Source organism: Pisolithus orientalis, assembly GCF_024613125.1.
Source record: "Pisolithus orientalis strain OTSU chromosome Unknown F5J12scaffold_77, whole genome shotgun sequence".
Classification (NCBI taxonomy): Eukaryota; Fungi; Basidiomycota; class Agaricomycetes; order Boletales; family Pisolithaceae; genus Pisolithus; species Pisolithus orientalis.
Genome location: NW_026260858.1, coordinates 1 through 17,545, shown reverse-complemented (window position 1 = coordinate 17,545; position 17,545 = coordinate 1). Strand labels below are relative to the sequence as shown.

Genomic DNA, 17,545 nt, shown 5'->3' with positions numbered 1-17,545 from the left:
GCTATGCTGTAGAGTGGAATTTTTCCTGTCCAGTTGGGAAGCTAAACATTGCATTATATGGCTTGAAACAAGGTGCACTTCAATGGTACCAGAAGCTATGTGCCACTCTTGCAGATCTTGGACTCACCAGGGCACATGCAGACTGGGGAGTACTCTACAGTCACATAGGATCGGAAATCCTCATCCTTGCCAGGCACATTGATGACTGCACTGTAACAGGCAGTTCCCCATCATTAATTCACTCATTCAAACAGGAGATAAGCACTCATTTTAAAATCTCTGACCTAGGGCCCATCAGTTGGCTACTTGGGATGAAGGTGACATGGAACAGAGAAGCCCACACCATATCACTATCCCAGCAGTCCTACATCAAGGCCATCCTGATGAAATATAACCTTGCCAACTGCAAGCCCACCACAATTCTGATGGACCCCAGAATAAAACTATCTCACAGAGAAATTCTGCAGCCAGCCAAAGAAGCTGCATGCATGAAAAATGTACCCTACCATGCTGCTGTAGGCTCCCTTATGCACCTCACTGTTGGAATGTGCCCAGACATCACATTTTCTGTCTCTACAGTTGTGCAGTTCAATAATGCACCCAACATGACTCACTGGGAAGCCATAAAATGAATCTACAGGTATATTGCCAGCACAAAAGCACTCACTTTGACATTTGGAAATACAGAATGAGGCCTCAAGGGCTATACCAATGCAGATGGAGCTTCACAGTAGCATCAATGGACTATCAGTGGATATGCATATCTACTGGATGGAGGAGCTATTAGCTGGGTGTCACAGAAACAAGAACTTGTAATGCTCTCCACTGCTGAAGCAGAGTACATCACAGCAACTCATGCAGCCAAAGAGGGCTTGTGGCTTTGATGACTCATCAGAGAAGTTTTCCAACCACTCAAACATCCTATCCTGCTGTATTCCAACAGCCAATCTGCCATTGCATTCACCAGGGATGGCAGCTACCATGCTCGCACCAAGCACATTGATATACAATACCATTTCATTCATTTTGCTGTGGAAAACCATTCCTTTTGTTTAATTTATTGTCCTACTGATGACATGGTCACTGATACCCTTACCAAACCTTTACCTAGCATCAAGGCAAAACACTTCACATCTGCACTTGGACTCCATTCTGATTGAGGGGGAGTGTCAAGAATGCATTCTGGAATTACAGTAGCCTCTCAGAGTTTTGCCCAGAGGGCTCAGAATTTCTCCCCAACCCTCAGAATTAAATTCTGATGTCACTACACTTACTGATTATGGTACTATAAATTTTCCACACCATTCTTTTCCACCTCAGTGACTTCTTCATACACTGAGATACTCATAACTTCATTATGGTCATCTACCAGAGCAGGGGTAGAGATTCTTTCTTGTAAGGGCCAACAAGGGCAAATGGATGGGCACTGGGCCTGGGGTATGTCCAGGATGGGTGGTGCAGCAAAGGGAGCACTCATAAAGGCCACAATTGACCCTACCATGCCCAAGGCAATGGCAGACATAACATGCTTGACAATAGTGTGGATCAGATGGGGTGAGAGGATGATCAGCCTCAGCAAGTGCATTTAGCACAGGGGACAGTGGTAACTGGGTGAGGGTCTTGACCTGGTTCATGGTGTGGGTGAGTTGTGCTTCAGACATGCCAAAGGCAACCTTGGGTTTGACTACAGATGGTGATGACAAGTCATGGGACTCACATGGTTGGGGATTAGGGCCTGATAGACAACAGGCATGAGGTCTGTCCACTCTTTGATGGGAGCTAGATGAGTGGGAGGACAATGGCAATGATGCTGGAGGGGAGGATGACATGGAGGACACTGGGGGAGATGTTGCAGTTGAGGGTCTTCTAGACCCAGGGGGAGGGGGAGCAATCAATGTAGGATGTTGACAAACATTATAAATGAGGTCTGCACCTCCAAGGATATCAAAAAGTCATAAGAGCAGAGGAACCTGCTCATGGGCAATTTTGTTCAAGATAGTTCTGGCAGGGGATAGAAGGGGATTTTGTTGGTTTATGTAGCAAGAGAGTTCTTCAAGCCAAAGGGCTTGGATAGTGGTGTGATAAATGAGGTTGAGAGGGGAGTCCTTGTTGACCTCATGGTAGACAGTGCCAATGATGGAGGGGTCAGTGATGAAGAGGCAGTATGAACTTATCATCTGATCACTAGTGGGTTGGCATTGGTGATGAGCAAACAGGGTGTGGCAACACAAGGGCTTGTGAGGGTAAGTATAATGACAAGGAGGCATGTTTAAAGTGATAGTTCTGATAGTATGGGAGGAATGTTGAGCAGGTGGTTTCTGGAGAGGGAAGTCCTTGGGGAAGCATTTTTTATATGCAGAGAGTATATCATCCACATGTTAGATCTAGGCATGATTCTTTCTGCCATGAGTTTTTGGAAGAAGGGTAACCTTCCATTTGATTAAAACGGCATGTCCATGGCCAGACCTTTTATGGCTGACTATCACCTCAATTTCATATTCCTCTTCCTCATTGACAAGGTCAGGTGGTGGGGCTGGGAAGTTTGGTCCATGGATGTCATTTTTGCGATAGGGTGATAAGAGAGAGGCATGGAAGATATTGTGGATCTTCCATCATGTGGGAATCATGAGGTGGTACATGATTGGAGACAGGACATTGGAAATAGTAAAGGGCCCTTCTCTTTTCAGGGCAAGTTTTCTGTTTTCATAGGAACATTTCAAGTTCTGAGCTTCTAGCCAAACTTTATCACCTTTTTGGAATGGGGTGAAGTGTCATAACCATGTGTTGACCCTGGCTGGACTTGGCCTTGCACTTGTTCAGTCTGGCCTCAGTCTCATCAAACACCTACCTCCAAATGGTCTAGCATGGTTGACACTGCTTTGCAGTGTGTGTCATTTCAGTTGGGCCTGTCCTGGCCTTGTCCCCAGTCTGCCCTGTCCCAGTCTCTGCTACCTTAGTCAGACCTTACTAATATCATTCTTACCAATCATCTTAGCAATCCTTGTAAGACCAGCATTACTGGTCTCCATACTATAGTTTGTCTCTAGTATATAAACCTGTAATTACTAGGCTTGTACTCTCCAGTCTGAAATCAATTAAGTTCTACCTAAAACCCCCACCTCAGCCTTAGACTCAGACTGTGACCCATGCAAGGGAATAGCACTGCATCATCAGTCACTAAGTCCAATCAGTCCACCCCCTGTACCTCTGCCTCTTCCCCTGACCCCAACCCTGCAGCCTCATGCCTGCTTCAGTCTCCAGTCCAGTCTCAAACCCAGACTCCCTGAACTTGACAGTATTTCAGACTCACTACTTGTGTGGGTCTAACACATCATGGCAACAAAGACTCATTTCCAACCTCCCTGTGGCTGCTCTGCCACCAGCCCCAACTCTGCCTCAGCCAGTGGAACTCACTGCAAGACAGCACTAGCTGCCTTGGGCACCACTAGGCACTCTCCAGACCCCATTAGTCCTTTCAGGGGCTTTTCAGCCCAAACATCCAATACTCCTACCCCACATTGCCCCATTGCTCCCATCCCTGGTGATGATCCTGGGAATGAAGGGCTGGATGACAATGACAACAACAACCCTGACAATGATGACCCCAGCAATGGCCCCAGTGATGACAATCCAGAGGATGAACTGGACTTCCCAGATCTGGACACTGAACCCACAGTTGTGGTCTTTGACAGTCTTGCAAAGGCCATAAGCTGCTGTCCCACAACACTTGCACTGGTCCTGAGGCCTCAAGCAGGACCAAACTGTGTGAGCCTGACACCTTTGATGGTACTGACCCCAAGAAGCTTTGTGCCTTCTTCATTCAGTGCAAGCTGAATTTTCAAGGCTGGCCTTGGGCTTTCAGGACTGACCATGCAAAAGTCATCTTCATGCAGTCCTACCTTAAGGGCATGGCCCTAGAGTGGTTTGAGCCAGACTTGCTTGGGGTCAAGGACCCCAATGACCAGCCTCTCTGGATGGACTCCTGGAGGGAGTTTGTCCTAGAACTACAAACCACCTTTGGCCCCATAACCCAGTCACTGATGCTGAGAGTCAGCTTGACCCTTTACATATGAAAGATAACCAGCACATCAACAAGTGTGTAGTTGATTTTGATTGGCTTGCTTTGTAAGTCCAAGGCTATGGTGATGGTGCACTGTGCCACCACTTCTACTCCAGGCTCCCAGACTGGATCAAGGATGAAGTGGTTGGCAAGCCCCAGACACTACATGAGCTCCACCACCTTGCCCAGGAGATAGATGCATGCTATTGAGAGTGCAAGGAAGAAATCCAATGGGCAAGTAAGCATCAGAGCTCCAACAACAACAACAACAACCAGTCCAAGACCAGTCAAGAGAAAGCCAAGACTGGCAGCAACATTAACTCTGGATCCTCCCCAAGCCAGCTTTGTCAAAGCTGGGAAATAATAACAGCAACTCATCCAAGCCTGAGCCTAGCAAGCTTGGCAAGGATGGAAAGCTCACCCTGGAAGAATGCAAGCATTGCATTGAGGGAAACCTCCACATGTTCTGCAGAGGCCCTGGTCACTTTGCTGAGAAGTGCCCAAAGAAGACCAGAAAGGCCAAGGCTCATGCTGTGGCCACCACTGAAGTTGCACCAGCCTCAGGCTCAGGTTCTACCCCTGAGACAAAAAAATAGGTAGCAGCTCCCAGACTCCACACTGCTGGTTTTCACCCAGTCCCTTTCAAGCAGCACCCCTAGTGACATAGTACTTCACCAAATACTTTTAGATTCTCTCCCACAAGCACCATACATCCCTCATCCTAGCTAACTAGTTGAATGTGTAGATGGCAATTCTTGGTAGCAAAGGCATGTAGCATATGGAGAATATAGTCTATGCATGGGAACACAGTTAGCTTGTTGCTTCTCTCCTTTGCACTCCCACTTGTGCCTCAAGGCTCAGCTGAGCCACACACCAGTCTCTCTTTTCTTCTCTCCCACCCACTGCTCCTTCTCACAGTCTGTCCAAAGCAGCCAAGCCAATGGCTCTTTGTCCAATGCCTCAAACTCAATGTCTCACTTGAAGCTGACCTGTTCAGCACCCAGCCCACCTCACAGCTCAGCTTGATGACTTGGGTCTTGGCTTCAGGCCAGAAAACCTACTAGTTTTCACCTAGTCCCTTTCAAGCAGCACCCCTAGTGACATAGTACTTCACTGAATACTTTTAGATTCTCTCCTGCAAGCACTATACATCCCTCACCCTAGCTAACTAGTTGAATGCATAGAAGGCAGACTAAGTTATTGACCCAGGTATTGCACCCAGAGGATGACTGGCTCATGTGGATTGCAACAGTGCTGTGACTCTGGAAGCCACCTTTACTGCAACTTGGACAGCAGGGCATACTCTAGATAGTCAGGCAGGCCAATTCCATGTCATGTGATTATCACTTCAGTGCAAATCAGGACATTGTTCAGATCACTACACAGTGGATTCCTCATATACTACCCAATCACATCCCATTCATGAACATAGTCACTCATGTCCATTTATAACCTCAATCACACACACCTTCATGCTGGGTCAACCATGCCCATGGTCAAGCATTGCCTGGGCAGCAAAGGACTGCCCCATAAGCCTCATGATGGCAGGTTCTCTTCCTGCAACAGCCCCTCTAGTAGTGCCAAGGTCAAAGCAGAGACAACTGGTGTCTTAGCTGAGATATATGGAATATTGGAGTCATCCACTCACACAGTAAGTTCTTTTTTTCCTTCCTAATAACTGCTCGTTGATAGGTTTTCAATCTGCAGCATGAATCAAAGAGTCAGCTGAATCATGAGGCACTTCTTCTTCTTGATGTAGCATGCACACAATGTGAAGTCTTTCATGCAGAACAAGCTCTGGTTGCATGCATCACCCACAAATACAAATTGATGGCCAAGTTGTACAATTACAAGGCAGGCAGTGGCAAGGCAAGAGTCCACAAAAAAGATATGGAGGTTGGCTCATTACATGTAACAATGAAAAAATGCAGACTGGGGGAGCCTATTTTCAACATTGGTGTTCTGGCCAGTGAGCTGCAGCCGTCTCTCAAGTCTGATGGTATGCTATGCTTGCTCTTTTCTTTTGGGCTGCTATTTTACTTATGCCAGATCTTGATAAGCACAGTTATTGAGCATGCCAGTAGTTGAATACTCATCATTTGTCTAGACTAGTACTACCCATTACTTTCCTGTACTTATCAAAAAATGCTGTATGTTATGTCTGTGTGTTGTTGCCTTCATGCATAGGAATGAAGTTAGATCTACCAAGTTCTCCACTACAGTGGGAATCTAGGTTGCTGTATTAGCTAGGTGTGTCTGTTCCCTTGTATGCTAGGTAGCTATTGGTCTTTGGATTGCTGGTATCACTGGTGTGGCTTACTCTGGTGCCATGGGTTACTTGGATGCTGGCCACTACTTTGGGCAAGTCTGGTGTAGTCTACTCTGGCACTATGAGTTGCTTGCTAGGATGCTTTACATTGCTTTGGACTAATATGGAATTGCACAAATACTATGGGCAGCTATGAGTTACTAACACATTTGTGGGTTTTGCTGATGCTCTTCATCAGGAGCACCCCCAACCCTCAGCACTCATCTTTGAGTGTTGTAGCTCACAAAAACCCACCCAAATAAGGCCCTCTGCCATCTAGGTTCCACATAGGCACACCACCACTCACTTTCATTGTCTTTTGTGTTGGTTTTGGTTGGTTTTCACCACTGAACCACACTTTGATTCACACTGCACCTTGCCCTTCAGTTCCCCATTTTCTGTTGTGCTTGGGTTTCCTGCTCCCAGTGCTCAGCCTCCAGCCACTCCTACTCTCACTTCTCAGCCTCCAACTGCTCCTGCTCTCATTTTTCAGGCTCCAGCCACTCCTGCTCTTGATGTTTGGCCTCTACCCACTCCCTTTCACACTGCTCTGCCTCCAGTTGCTCCCTCTCAAGCCTCTCTGCCTCCAGCTGTGTGGCCTCTTCCCTTGATGCCTTATGCCACTTATGCTTGGCCATCTTTTCCCAGATGTCAGCCTCCTCATCATTGCTAGTGATCTGGAGCTCAGGCATGGTGGCCCTCTGGAAACTGGATGGGTTGTTGGATGTGCATGGAGTGGATTGACAAGCAGAAGACATGATGAAGAGGATGAGAGAAAACAGGTTTCACAGAAGCACACTTGACCCCAGGGAACACATGTTCTACCAGCATGGTGACTGCCAATCTCATGTACCTTATGACCCCAGGGAACACATGTTCTACCAGCATGGTGACTGCCAATCTCATGTACCTTAGGGTGGGTCTCAGGGGCTCAACCCTAAGGGGGGGATACTGTCATATACCAAGATGCTCATACCTCAGTCCTACACCATGAACACTGAGCCAATGCCAAACACCAAACATACTCCACTCCTTACTATACTTTTCTAGTTAGCTCTTTGTACTGCCCTTGCTTGTGCTGAGGCAGTGTCTGTCATTGGCTCTCCAATCTCTGCCTCCTCTCTTAACCTTTAGTTAGTTTCTTTGCATTGCTATTTAGTCTCTCACCAGTAGCCCCAGCCTTCAGGTTGCCAGTTTTCAGTATATATACTCTACATACTCTGTACTTAGTTCTCCAGTCTGAATATCAACATAGTTCACCCCATAAGCTCCTAGCCTAAGTCTGAGTCAACTCTCAGCTTTTGCTCCTGACCCCTCTTGGTTCTCCCTGACTTCAACCTGGCTTGCACAAGGGTCTAGTGCACAAGCTAAGACCAAGGGTTGTTGCATCGGCTCTCAGCTTTTGGTCCTTGGTCCTCTGACCTTGACATGGACTTAACACAGGTGTCCAATCAGCCCTCTCAAACTGATGGCCCATTCAACTCAAGTCTTGTAATAAAGCCAGTTGCTTCCATCCACATTAAGGGTTAGGACTTGTAAGGAGTGATTATCTTTTTCTGTAGAGGGTATTGTTGCCCTGTAGAGTCTCCTTTGGAATCAGAGTGCAAGAGCATGGCTCATAACCTAACAAAGCTATGAGTTCTCAGTACACAAAGTAGCCATTATATTTGTACCTAATGAAGTTATGAGCTCTACACTACATCAGTTTGAAGTAAACAAATGGAGTGTAGCTATACTCACCTCAGTGCACAAAGTAGTCACTGAGGTGGAAAAGAATGGTGCAGAAAATTTATAATACCATAATTAGTAAGCACAGTGACATCAAAATTTAATTCTGAAGCTCAGAGAAGAACTTTGAGCACTCTGGGTGAAACTCTGAGACATTACCATAACTCCAGAACACATACTCAACATTCCTGAGTTACAGTAACATCTTGGAGTTTTGCCCAGGGCACTTGGAGTTTTTCTCTGACCTTTGGAATTAAATTCCAAAGTCACTGTACTTACTAATTACAGTACTATAAATTTTCTGAACCATTCTTTTCCACCTCAGTGACTACTTCATGCACTGAGGTGAGGACAGCTACATTCTGTTTGTTTACTCTGTACTGACAGTATGGAACTCATACCTTCATTATAGGCTTGGGATGGAATGTGATATACACAACTCCAAAGGTAATGACAGGGACAGTGGCAATGATTTGAAATACCAGCATGGCAATGACATACATATGACATGCACAGCCATGACCAGATCAAGCAGTAGCACAGGCATACACATAATAGTCTGGGGTATGGGATTGCTGGCCAGCACTGGCCAGAGCTATCCAGGGGAGGGTTGGTTTGCCAATGTATCAGCAGAATGTAGTAAATGATGAGATGTGTGTACTCACCCTCAGTAGTGGACAAGCTACTGAGGGAACTTAGGTAAAATTTACTACTTAGTGTACGCTCTAAATGCTTATGTAAGCATGCACTCACACACAGGGACTGTTCTACTCTAACACTAAATATTGACCACTGCATTATGTACTAAACTTGAAGCTAAATTCAACATTCTGATGCCCATCAGGATGTATGTGGCAAATATATATGCAGCGTTCAAGAATCTTCATTCAAGGACATCCCTAGCTTTCCAAAATCCGTGGTGTGAGGTCACATGACCGTGTCTACAAGGCATGGCGATAAAGTTCACCTTTATTTGGTTCACGCGTTGAATATAAACAGCGACATGTGACTTGCTCGTGACTTTAACCTCCTTACCCCGTGACCTGCACCAGACACGACTAGGGCTAGAGGTTGTTGGATGTGATGGAACAGCCTCGCATTGACGCTGTAGAGATGCAGAATCTCTTGAAATCGTTGCCAGGCTTATTCCAAAAGGTTCAGGCAGGCATGTTTCCCATCCCGGAATCGAATCAACAGCAGCTGCCCCATCCACCACATCAAGTATCGATCCCTCACACGACGGCTCCAGGAGTACCTGACATTAGCGATCCTGGCCCATCGTCTCACCCCAGTGGCCCACCTGACTTGGGTCAACTCTCGGCGGCCGCGGTCGCCGCCCAAGGCCCTCAATTACCCCCGTCCCCACCACCAGGAATTTCCGGCGTTCAAAACGAAGGGGACCAAGATGACAAGGCAAAATCTAATGCTTCGATGATGATGACGAGTGGTCGTACTCGGGGAGGTAGAAATCCTACAATGGGGACGGACGAATGGGCACGCCAGAGAAAAGATAACCATGTACGTCTCGAGACAATTAGCATTCTCCTACACGTACTTACTTTCTTTTTCAAACGAAGAAAGAAGTTGAGCGAAGACGAAGAGGCAATATCAACGAAGGTATCAATGAACTTGGCCGCATCGTCCCCAACAGCTCGGGCGAAAAGGCGAAGGGTGCGATCCTCGCGCGCGCGGTGCAGTACATTCACCACCTTAGGGAGAATGAAGCGCGCAATATTGAAAAATGGACACTTGAGAAGCTATTGATGGACCAGGCGATGGGTGACCTTCAAGCCCAGTTGGAAGAAATGCGGAGAATGTGGGAAGAAGAACGTATGGCTCGACAACGCACCGAAAGTGAATTGGAATTGCTCAGAGGTGTTTCGCAAGCGAACACCGCAACGGCAGGGGTTGTTCAGCAACTACGAGACCACGCGTCAGGTTCATCGCCTGGCCCACGCTCCCGCTCACCTGAGCGTCAAGAGGATGCAGATCAGGTACGAAGCGATGGAGAATTGAGACCAGATGGGGAAAAGAACGAAAGTAACACTGCTGATGGTCAATCGATTAAGCGGCCCAGAACGGAGTAACGGCCGTAAGTTTTCCGTTAGGTACCGCATGATGGACAATGATATGAGGTTTCAGTTGTTTTTTCCCCCCTTTTGTATGCTAAGTTCGTTTTACTCTCGTCAAGCCCCTGTACAGTATATCATCCAGATCCACGCCCTACTTCCGGTGATCTGTAGGCCTCTCGCGCACATAGCGACGTCCCCCTGTCTTCCGTTGCATGTACATACATTGGCAGGCTTCGGGCAGGCTTGTCTCGTATGTAAGTCTACACCTCGCTGTTTCCCTCCCTCTTCTTTCCTCCCCTCAAGGTCTCAATGTCCATGGGATATATTGTCCGTGCGGATAGCAGCACTCGTAATGCGAATGTCCGACTTCGGTAGACTCAGCTGTACATAGTCATCATCAGTAATCCAGAAGGTATTACCTTCGACTCTCCTGTAGAAAGACCAAAGGCTCTCTGGAAGACAATTGTTCTATCTTGACTGGTATTGCATAGGGTTGTTATTTTTTCACCTCACGAGATTAGTTTGGGTGCCAGCTTGTTGGTGACAATTGGGGTATACATACTGCGAGCCTGTCGACCACGCGGTACGAGGTCGAAGATGTCACCTACAATATCCTTTGCAGACCAGACTATTCCTTCAGAGGATAGAGTATATACTGCCGTACATTCTTACTGAGTGGGTGTTTGTGTCAGGTGTCCATGAGTGCTTGACATATCCATCAGACATGATCTGATATAGTTACCAGGACCCACCGATATCCCAACCCTCACCCGGACTCAGTTATGTGCTGACCGAGACAATCTTCGGACTGGGGCTGACAGGCCATACAAAATGCCGAGACATGCCGTTCTGGAATCACTTCGAACAGCCCTGGAACCACCCCCACTGAAAAAAAAAACCGAATCCATCAGGAAAACTACACACCGCTGCAGCAGTCTGCAGCAGGGAACACAGGTAGATGCAGACGCCGCAGACGTCCGACGTCGGGGTCTCATTGTCCGTGTACTCGTCTGACTGGTTTGACATGGTCTGACCTAGCATCTGGGATTCACTCAACGACAAGTCAGATGGTCTGACGATCTGACAACCCAGAATATATCGTCAACCAAAGTAGTGCATTATCTTCGCCACGCTGAGTATACGAATTCTACAGGCAAAAGGACTGCTTGTCAACCGGGGTATCGCCACCAACACATCCAAAAAGGCTATCTAGACGAAAATCAAGACAAGAGTAGTGCTGGGGCAAGAAGGTTTCAACCTTCTCGGCCGAAACGTTGAAGTTCGGTCCTTTTGACGCGATCGAGGACAAGGGCCTCGTCGCGACGAAGGAGATATCGCGGGGGGAGATTATATAGAAAGAGGATCTGTTCCTACACGCACCCGAGTGATGGGACAGGCAAGGATGGTCCTGTACGATTTACTTTTTCCCCGCAGAGAAATACAACTTGCAAGTCTCATCGAGAGCACGCGGTTCCTACTCGATGCTGAGCTTCGACGTCGTCATTGTCACATCCGGCCCGGCCATCTTTTGCAATAAGTTCTGTCACGTGCAATTGCCAGACAAGGTCCATCCACTGCTATGTCCTCCCGTAACCAGGCGTTTATTCCCTTGCTGGGCTCTGGCGCTTGCACGGAAAACCGAATGGCTCTCAGTTCGTGCGCTTGCACAGTGCACCAGTAGATTTCCACTTGCTTCTCAGGCAGAGAGCAAGCCGTTGAATCTAGACCTACAGGTCGTAAAGAGCCTCACTGTCTTGCGTACGAAAGAACGGTTCCATGTACTCATTTTTTTCTCTTGGCCTCAGAGTGTTTTAGTTAATGGGCTTGGGGTCAGTGATCAGTCAGGTGTAGAGCTTGACATAGAAACATAACAGAAAGCTTTCAAATTATATTTACAAGCCTTCAAAGAACTGAAAACTACACCTGAGTAGAACAAATTGGCAAACCTTTTGAAAAACCTTGTCCTTGAATGGTTGCAGGGGCTCTTTGGGCATGACACATTCACATCTGTTGCTAACACAAAATGTGCACACCACACACCACTCAGGAGGATTAGGTGGATGTTGGAAATATGGTAATATGTCTGACATCTAGATTCATCTAGACTTACATGTTTTGATACACATGTTACATCACATGACATGCTCAGTCAGACAGCTCCACAGTGATGTCAGAATGACATCACTAATTGTGTCATATTCCATAGCATTCTGTGCTATTCTATACTATACATAGTAACAGTTTCCTTATATGTTACTGGTCTGTGTGTACAGAAACATGTATATAAACTCAGGGATATTCTCCCATAGTCCCCATCGAATTCTACATTTTTTCTACCATTCTAACAAGAACAAGAGCCCCTCAAGTTTAAAGGCAAGTGCTCTTGTCTTTGCTCTTCATACCATAGCCTGTCCTCTGTGCAATAGGTTATGAGCCCCACCTTCTAGGCATGTGCTATTTACTTTATCTGCATAGATCAATCACTGCCAACAGGCATATCACTATAGATAGAGTAGGCCTAGGATGCACTAGGGTTTGTGGTAATTACCTTTGTTTTGTCACTTCTTGCTGGCTGTAACCAAGCTGTTCTTCTACTTTATTATGGAGCTTTTGATCCTGGTGACTTGAGTCAGCTGTTTATCAGCTTGACTGCCTTTTGGATGACATTTCTAGGACTCTCTGCCCAGTGGCAACTCCAACAGTGACAAATTGCTCCTGTCATTGCAGTCCATGCCATCATTGCTGCACATTGTATGATTCCTCCTGCTCTGCCTCATTACTTACATTTCCATCTTCCTGATGTCGATTTTGAGGCAGACTTAGATCCTGTACTGCCATACACCAAGGATGGTGCAGCTGACCCTGCTCCTCCTCCTCATGCTCCAATGCCTTTGGCTGAGGAGGTTATGGCTGTGAATGAGTTGCTCAATCCAGAGCTCATTCTCACAGTCAATGACATTGTCAATGACCTCACAGAGTTTGATTTACTTTAACTTGTTCATGGCAAAGTTATTCATTACAGGAACTAATTTACTCTCAAGTCATGTCTCTTGTTGTCACAAAATGTTTGTAAACTCAAATTGCTGAACACTGGGATGGAATGTATGAGGGAGCAAAGTGGAGGAAGTATGTGGTGAAGGAGGTCATAGAGTTTATGGAGATGCTGTATGTATGCAAGTGTAGCTCTTGGTGTGAGGCAGTGCCATCCTCCATGGTGTTCTTCAAGTGGCCAAATCCAGCCATGTATCTCATACCACTCTCCATCATCAAGGTCACTTGGGAGCTCATGCCAAGTTTCCCTGGCATAGATTCCCCTTACTTCTGTCCTGGTATCTGTGTTGCCTATCACAGCTATTTTACCGACTTCATCCTGAAGCTGACTCATTCATCCTCTCTGCACACTATAGCCAACTTTAATGGCTGTGATTTACCATCTATCATCTATGAAGATTCTTCACTCTTCACCATCCCCACTTCAACCATCACCCACAATACCTTCATCTACATCATGTACAATGCCCACATTCTCTATGGTCCCAAGTTCTGTGGGATCATCCCACCTCTTTGGGTTTGGCATGAATATCTTAAGTGCCATTTCAGAGGAACTTGGGTTGATGGGTCCAGTGACCTTAGAGTCATTCCAAGATGGTTCCATCAAAGACAAGTGGGAGGAGATAGATTTGACAGTGACTTGCTTGCCTTTACCCAGAAACTTAAGGATGAAGGAGATATGGGTACCTGGTATGGATACATGACCTCTAACCATCATCTTGGATGGATTGACTGAGCCAGTCACCAACAATTCACTTACTGGCCCTCAATGGAGGATGTTTTTCGAGATCTTGAATGTACCATGGCAGATACTACTTTTGACTATTTCACACAACTGTGACACCACCTCACACCTCCCAATGCTCTTGCTAGAAGCTCACCTCTCTTGTTCCACTCACACACAGCTATCCTCTTCCTGGTATGATGGATGTACTGTATGCGTCTGGAGGCCAGTACCATGAGGGAACTGATGGGTGTATTATAGACAAATCATACTCTATCTTTGAAATTGTTGTTCATTCTAAATGTCCCAGTTTTCACAATACTGAAACTTTTCCCATACCTTATAGTTGTGCTGATCCCTATTTGGGATTTATAGGAGACAGAATCCTGTTGCATGATGCAACATGGAGTTTCTTTGTGTACCACTATTTTGGACCCTTAGATTTCGATTCTCTTGAAAGAAATAACTCTCACATCTCTTTGTGGAGATTTGCTGAGAGAGGCACACCAATAATAAAAGAATGGCAAAATCCCCATGGACATACACCCAAGCCTCGTTGTAACTGCAGGTCTCAATCTGCTGGAGCCACTGCTTGCAGACCCAAATGCCAAGCAGATCATATGTTGAATCCACCTTCCTATTCAACTCATCCAGTCAAGTCATTCCTTTACAAACACTTGCTCATGGACTTCTAAAGATGTCCAAAGGCCTTTCAAAACAAATTCCAAAACTAAATGGCCTTAACTATGCCTCTTTGTCAGTTCTTATGAAAGCCTATATGCAAACTCTTGGCATTATGGATATCATCAGCAGTGCTAAACCTTTACCCACTGATGTTGCTCAGCAGGAACCTTGGTGCATATCCAATACTTGAGCCCAAGGAATTATTACACTATACTGTGATCCTATGATTGCTATGTCTATTGACAGCCAAGATACTTCCAAAAAGATGTGGGATGAATTGAAATCCAAATATGGCAAACCTTCTGCCATGACCACATTTATGGAATTTCAAAGGCTTATTCATATTCAAATTAAGCCCAAGGATGACATCATGGTCAAGATCTCAGAGATCACCATGATTATGGCCACTATCCAGGGCCAGGGCATTGGTCTTAATGACAAAATGAAAGCCCTCATTCTCATCCATTCTATGTCCCAAGCCTGGGAACAGGCTCCCATCAATATACTCTCTTCTATTCCTGCTGATCAATTATCTGCCGATACCATCATACCTCACATGAAAGAAGTCTGGTCCCATAAATCTGGAAAGTCCTTGCTTCCACAGCAAGAAAAACCATCTGGTTCAGGTTCTACAACTGTTAAGCAAGAGTCTAATTTGCTTCTTGCTCAAATGAACAAGCCACTGCTTTGTAATATATGTCATGGTGGACATAACACTCAAGATCACTGTGGAGGTGGTTCTGGGTCTGGATCTTTCTGTGGAAATCGTGGAGGTTGTGGAGGTTAAGGAGGATATCACCAAGGTGGACATGGTGGTGGTTACACCCCTTACCCACAGCAGCAACAACAGCAGCAGTCCAGTTCTTCAGGCCGAGGCTGTGGCCAGAACTGTAGATGCAGCAAGGGCAAGGCCCAAGCCAACAATGTTGAAGTCAAGGGAGCAGAAGCTGTTGAATCAGCTTACATTGAAGAACTCCCTGACTACCAAAATTACAAATATGCTGCTGATGATTTTGATATCACTGCTATTGAAATCAATTGTGATCCCTCTCCAGAATATTCTCCCAAAGAACCTGCTCCAGTTGAGAATATTTATTCCGATGACCTTAATACTTATATCAGCTTGCATGTGATTGGCGAGTCTTACCAATATGATGCAGATCTTACCAGACAGGATATCACTACTGCAATGGAATTGGTTGAGCTTTCTCCCAATCTCCCAGTAGATGCCTGCACAGGCCAACTGGCTTCCTGGTACCTTGATGAAATTCAAGGGCACCAAAGTGATCTAGTTGAGTCAGTCAAGATTCGTATCCACATCCCTCAAACTAATTTGCCTTGCACCTGTTCTATATGTCACCAAGCAGCCCTTGCTGTACAGTGAGTGGTCTCACCCCTACAGGAACCCTGGGAATGGGAGACTTTGAACTCTCTTCAGGGGCAGATTCCCCTTTCCATTATTGGGAAGGACAGGATATGTCCTTGTAGTCCCAGCTTGCCCTCAAATCGAGTGGCAGATCCCATTTTGGCTTGCAAGGACATGGTGACAATTAGGGATGCTGAGGGAAATGGCAGGTCATCTCCACAGGCAGACAGACATTTTAGTCACACTGCCAGAGATGTTCAAGGATATGATCATCACAACCAAAGATCTTTCTGAGTATTAAAGAAAAACCACCCTATGTCCTTAAAGACATTTTATGAATCCATACCTGAACCTGTGCCTGTAAAAACTTTTTGTATTCATCATAATCCAGACATTGAGTATGACCCTAACAAATCAGCCACAGGATATTTCACCAGTGAATGTTATAGGAATGCTTATGATGCTTTTGACTGCTACCCCTTGGGTGTGCATGCATCTTTCAAGAACTTACCAAAGGGTGAGTCAATATGGATGCTAGATTCTGGAGCTTCACATCATGTGACTCCATTTAAAACTGATTTCCTCACTTTTCAAGAGTTTAAAACTCCTTCCCTTGCATCTACTGCTGGGTTAAGTTGAGTACAACTCTTAGGTGAAGGAACAGTGGTTATTCGCCTTGAAAATGGGCAGAATTTACCACTCCATAATGTTGTCTATAGTCCTTTGTTTTCAAAGAGACTATGCTCAAGAAATGTGCTCCTGAAAAACAGGTATTGGAGCACTGCAACACTTACAAATGAGGTAATCCAAGCACCAGATGGCTGGATTGTCTTAGAGGCCAAATTAGCCTCTCCAACTTCACCACTACATTGGTTTGTGGGCATACCACTTCCACCTACCAATGCATATATGGTCCTTTGCCCTCTGGTTAGGACTTCACTGGAATTACTCTGGCATAATCAGCTGTGCTATCCTGCACAAGCTATTCTTAGGCACCTTTGCCAATTGGATCTTCCTGAAATGCAAATACAGGGGGAAACTTCTTCCTGTAAAGGGTGTGCTCAGGGAAAATTATCTTCTGAAGCTTTCAAACCTTCTTGGAAATGCACAACCAAACCTCTTGAATTGGTTCATGCTGACCTACTGGAACTACCAGTGGAATCTTATTTCTGCTCTAAATATATCCTTACTCTTCTTGATGATTATTCATCATTTGGCTTTTGCCTCTACCTTCACAATAAATCCAATACCTATACTGCTTTTTCCAATTGGATGGTTTCAGCCCAAAATCAAACAGGCCATCATCTTCTTGTGCTCCATTGCAGGGAACAAGTTCAAATTCCCTACAAGAAGTTGTCTTGGACAGGAAGTTAGGGGTTGAGGGACTTGTTTTATTTCTTGTGTTTTGTTTTCATGTTTGTACCACTGGACTTGGTGGTGAGCAGCTGCATTGCTGACTCAGCATGTGTGCTGTGTTCACATGAGTTCAGTTTACCAAAAAAAAAAAAGAAGAAATCCATGTCACAGGCCCTCAGCAGTAGGGTGATTTTGT

The 17,545-nt window shown here is 45.8% G+C and overlaps 3 protein-coding genes across 3 annotated transcripts; 2 read left to right on the top strand and 1 right to left on the bottom strand.

Annotated features, from left to right (window-relative positions):
- Positions 1–5,546: 5,546 nt before the first annotated feature.
- F5J12DRAFT_786948 (uncharacterized protein) lies at positions 5,547–6,132 on the top strand (the record flags this gene model as incomplete). The annotated part of the gene is made up of 3 exons (XM_051743561.1): positions 5,547–5,711; positions 5,753–6,059; positions 6,110–6,132. The coding sequence occupies 3 exons, from the start codon at positions 5,547–5,549 to the stop codon at positions 6,130–6,132; spliced, it is 495 nt and encodes a 164-aa protein (XP_051594747.1).
- Positions 6,133–6,820: 688 nt separating this feature from the next.
- Positions 6,821–7,060, bottom strand: F5J12DRAFT_898329 (uncharacterized protein; the record flags this gene model as incomplete). The annotated part of the gene is made up of 2 exons (XM_051748105.1): positions 6,821–6,844; positions 6,899–7,060. The coding sequence occupies 2 exons, from the start codon at positions 7,058–7,060 to the stop codon at positions 6,821–6,823; spliced, it is 186 nt and encodes a 61-aa protein (XP_051594746.1).
- Positions 7,061–9,179: 2,119 nt separating this feature from the next.
- Positions 9,180–10,183, top strand: F5J12DRAFT_898328 (uncharacterized protein; the record flags this gene model as incomplete). The annotated part of the gene is made up of 2 exons (XM_051748104.1): positions 9,180–9,614; positions 9,674–10,183. 2 exons carry the CDS (start codon positions 9,180–9,182, stop codon positions 10,181–10,183), a joined length of 945 nt encoding a protein of 314 aa, XP_051594745.1.
- Between the last annotated feature and the right edge of the window lie 7,362 nt (positions 10,184–17,545).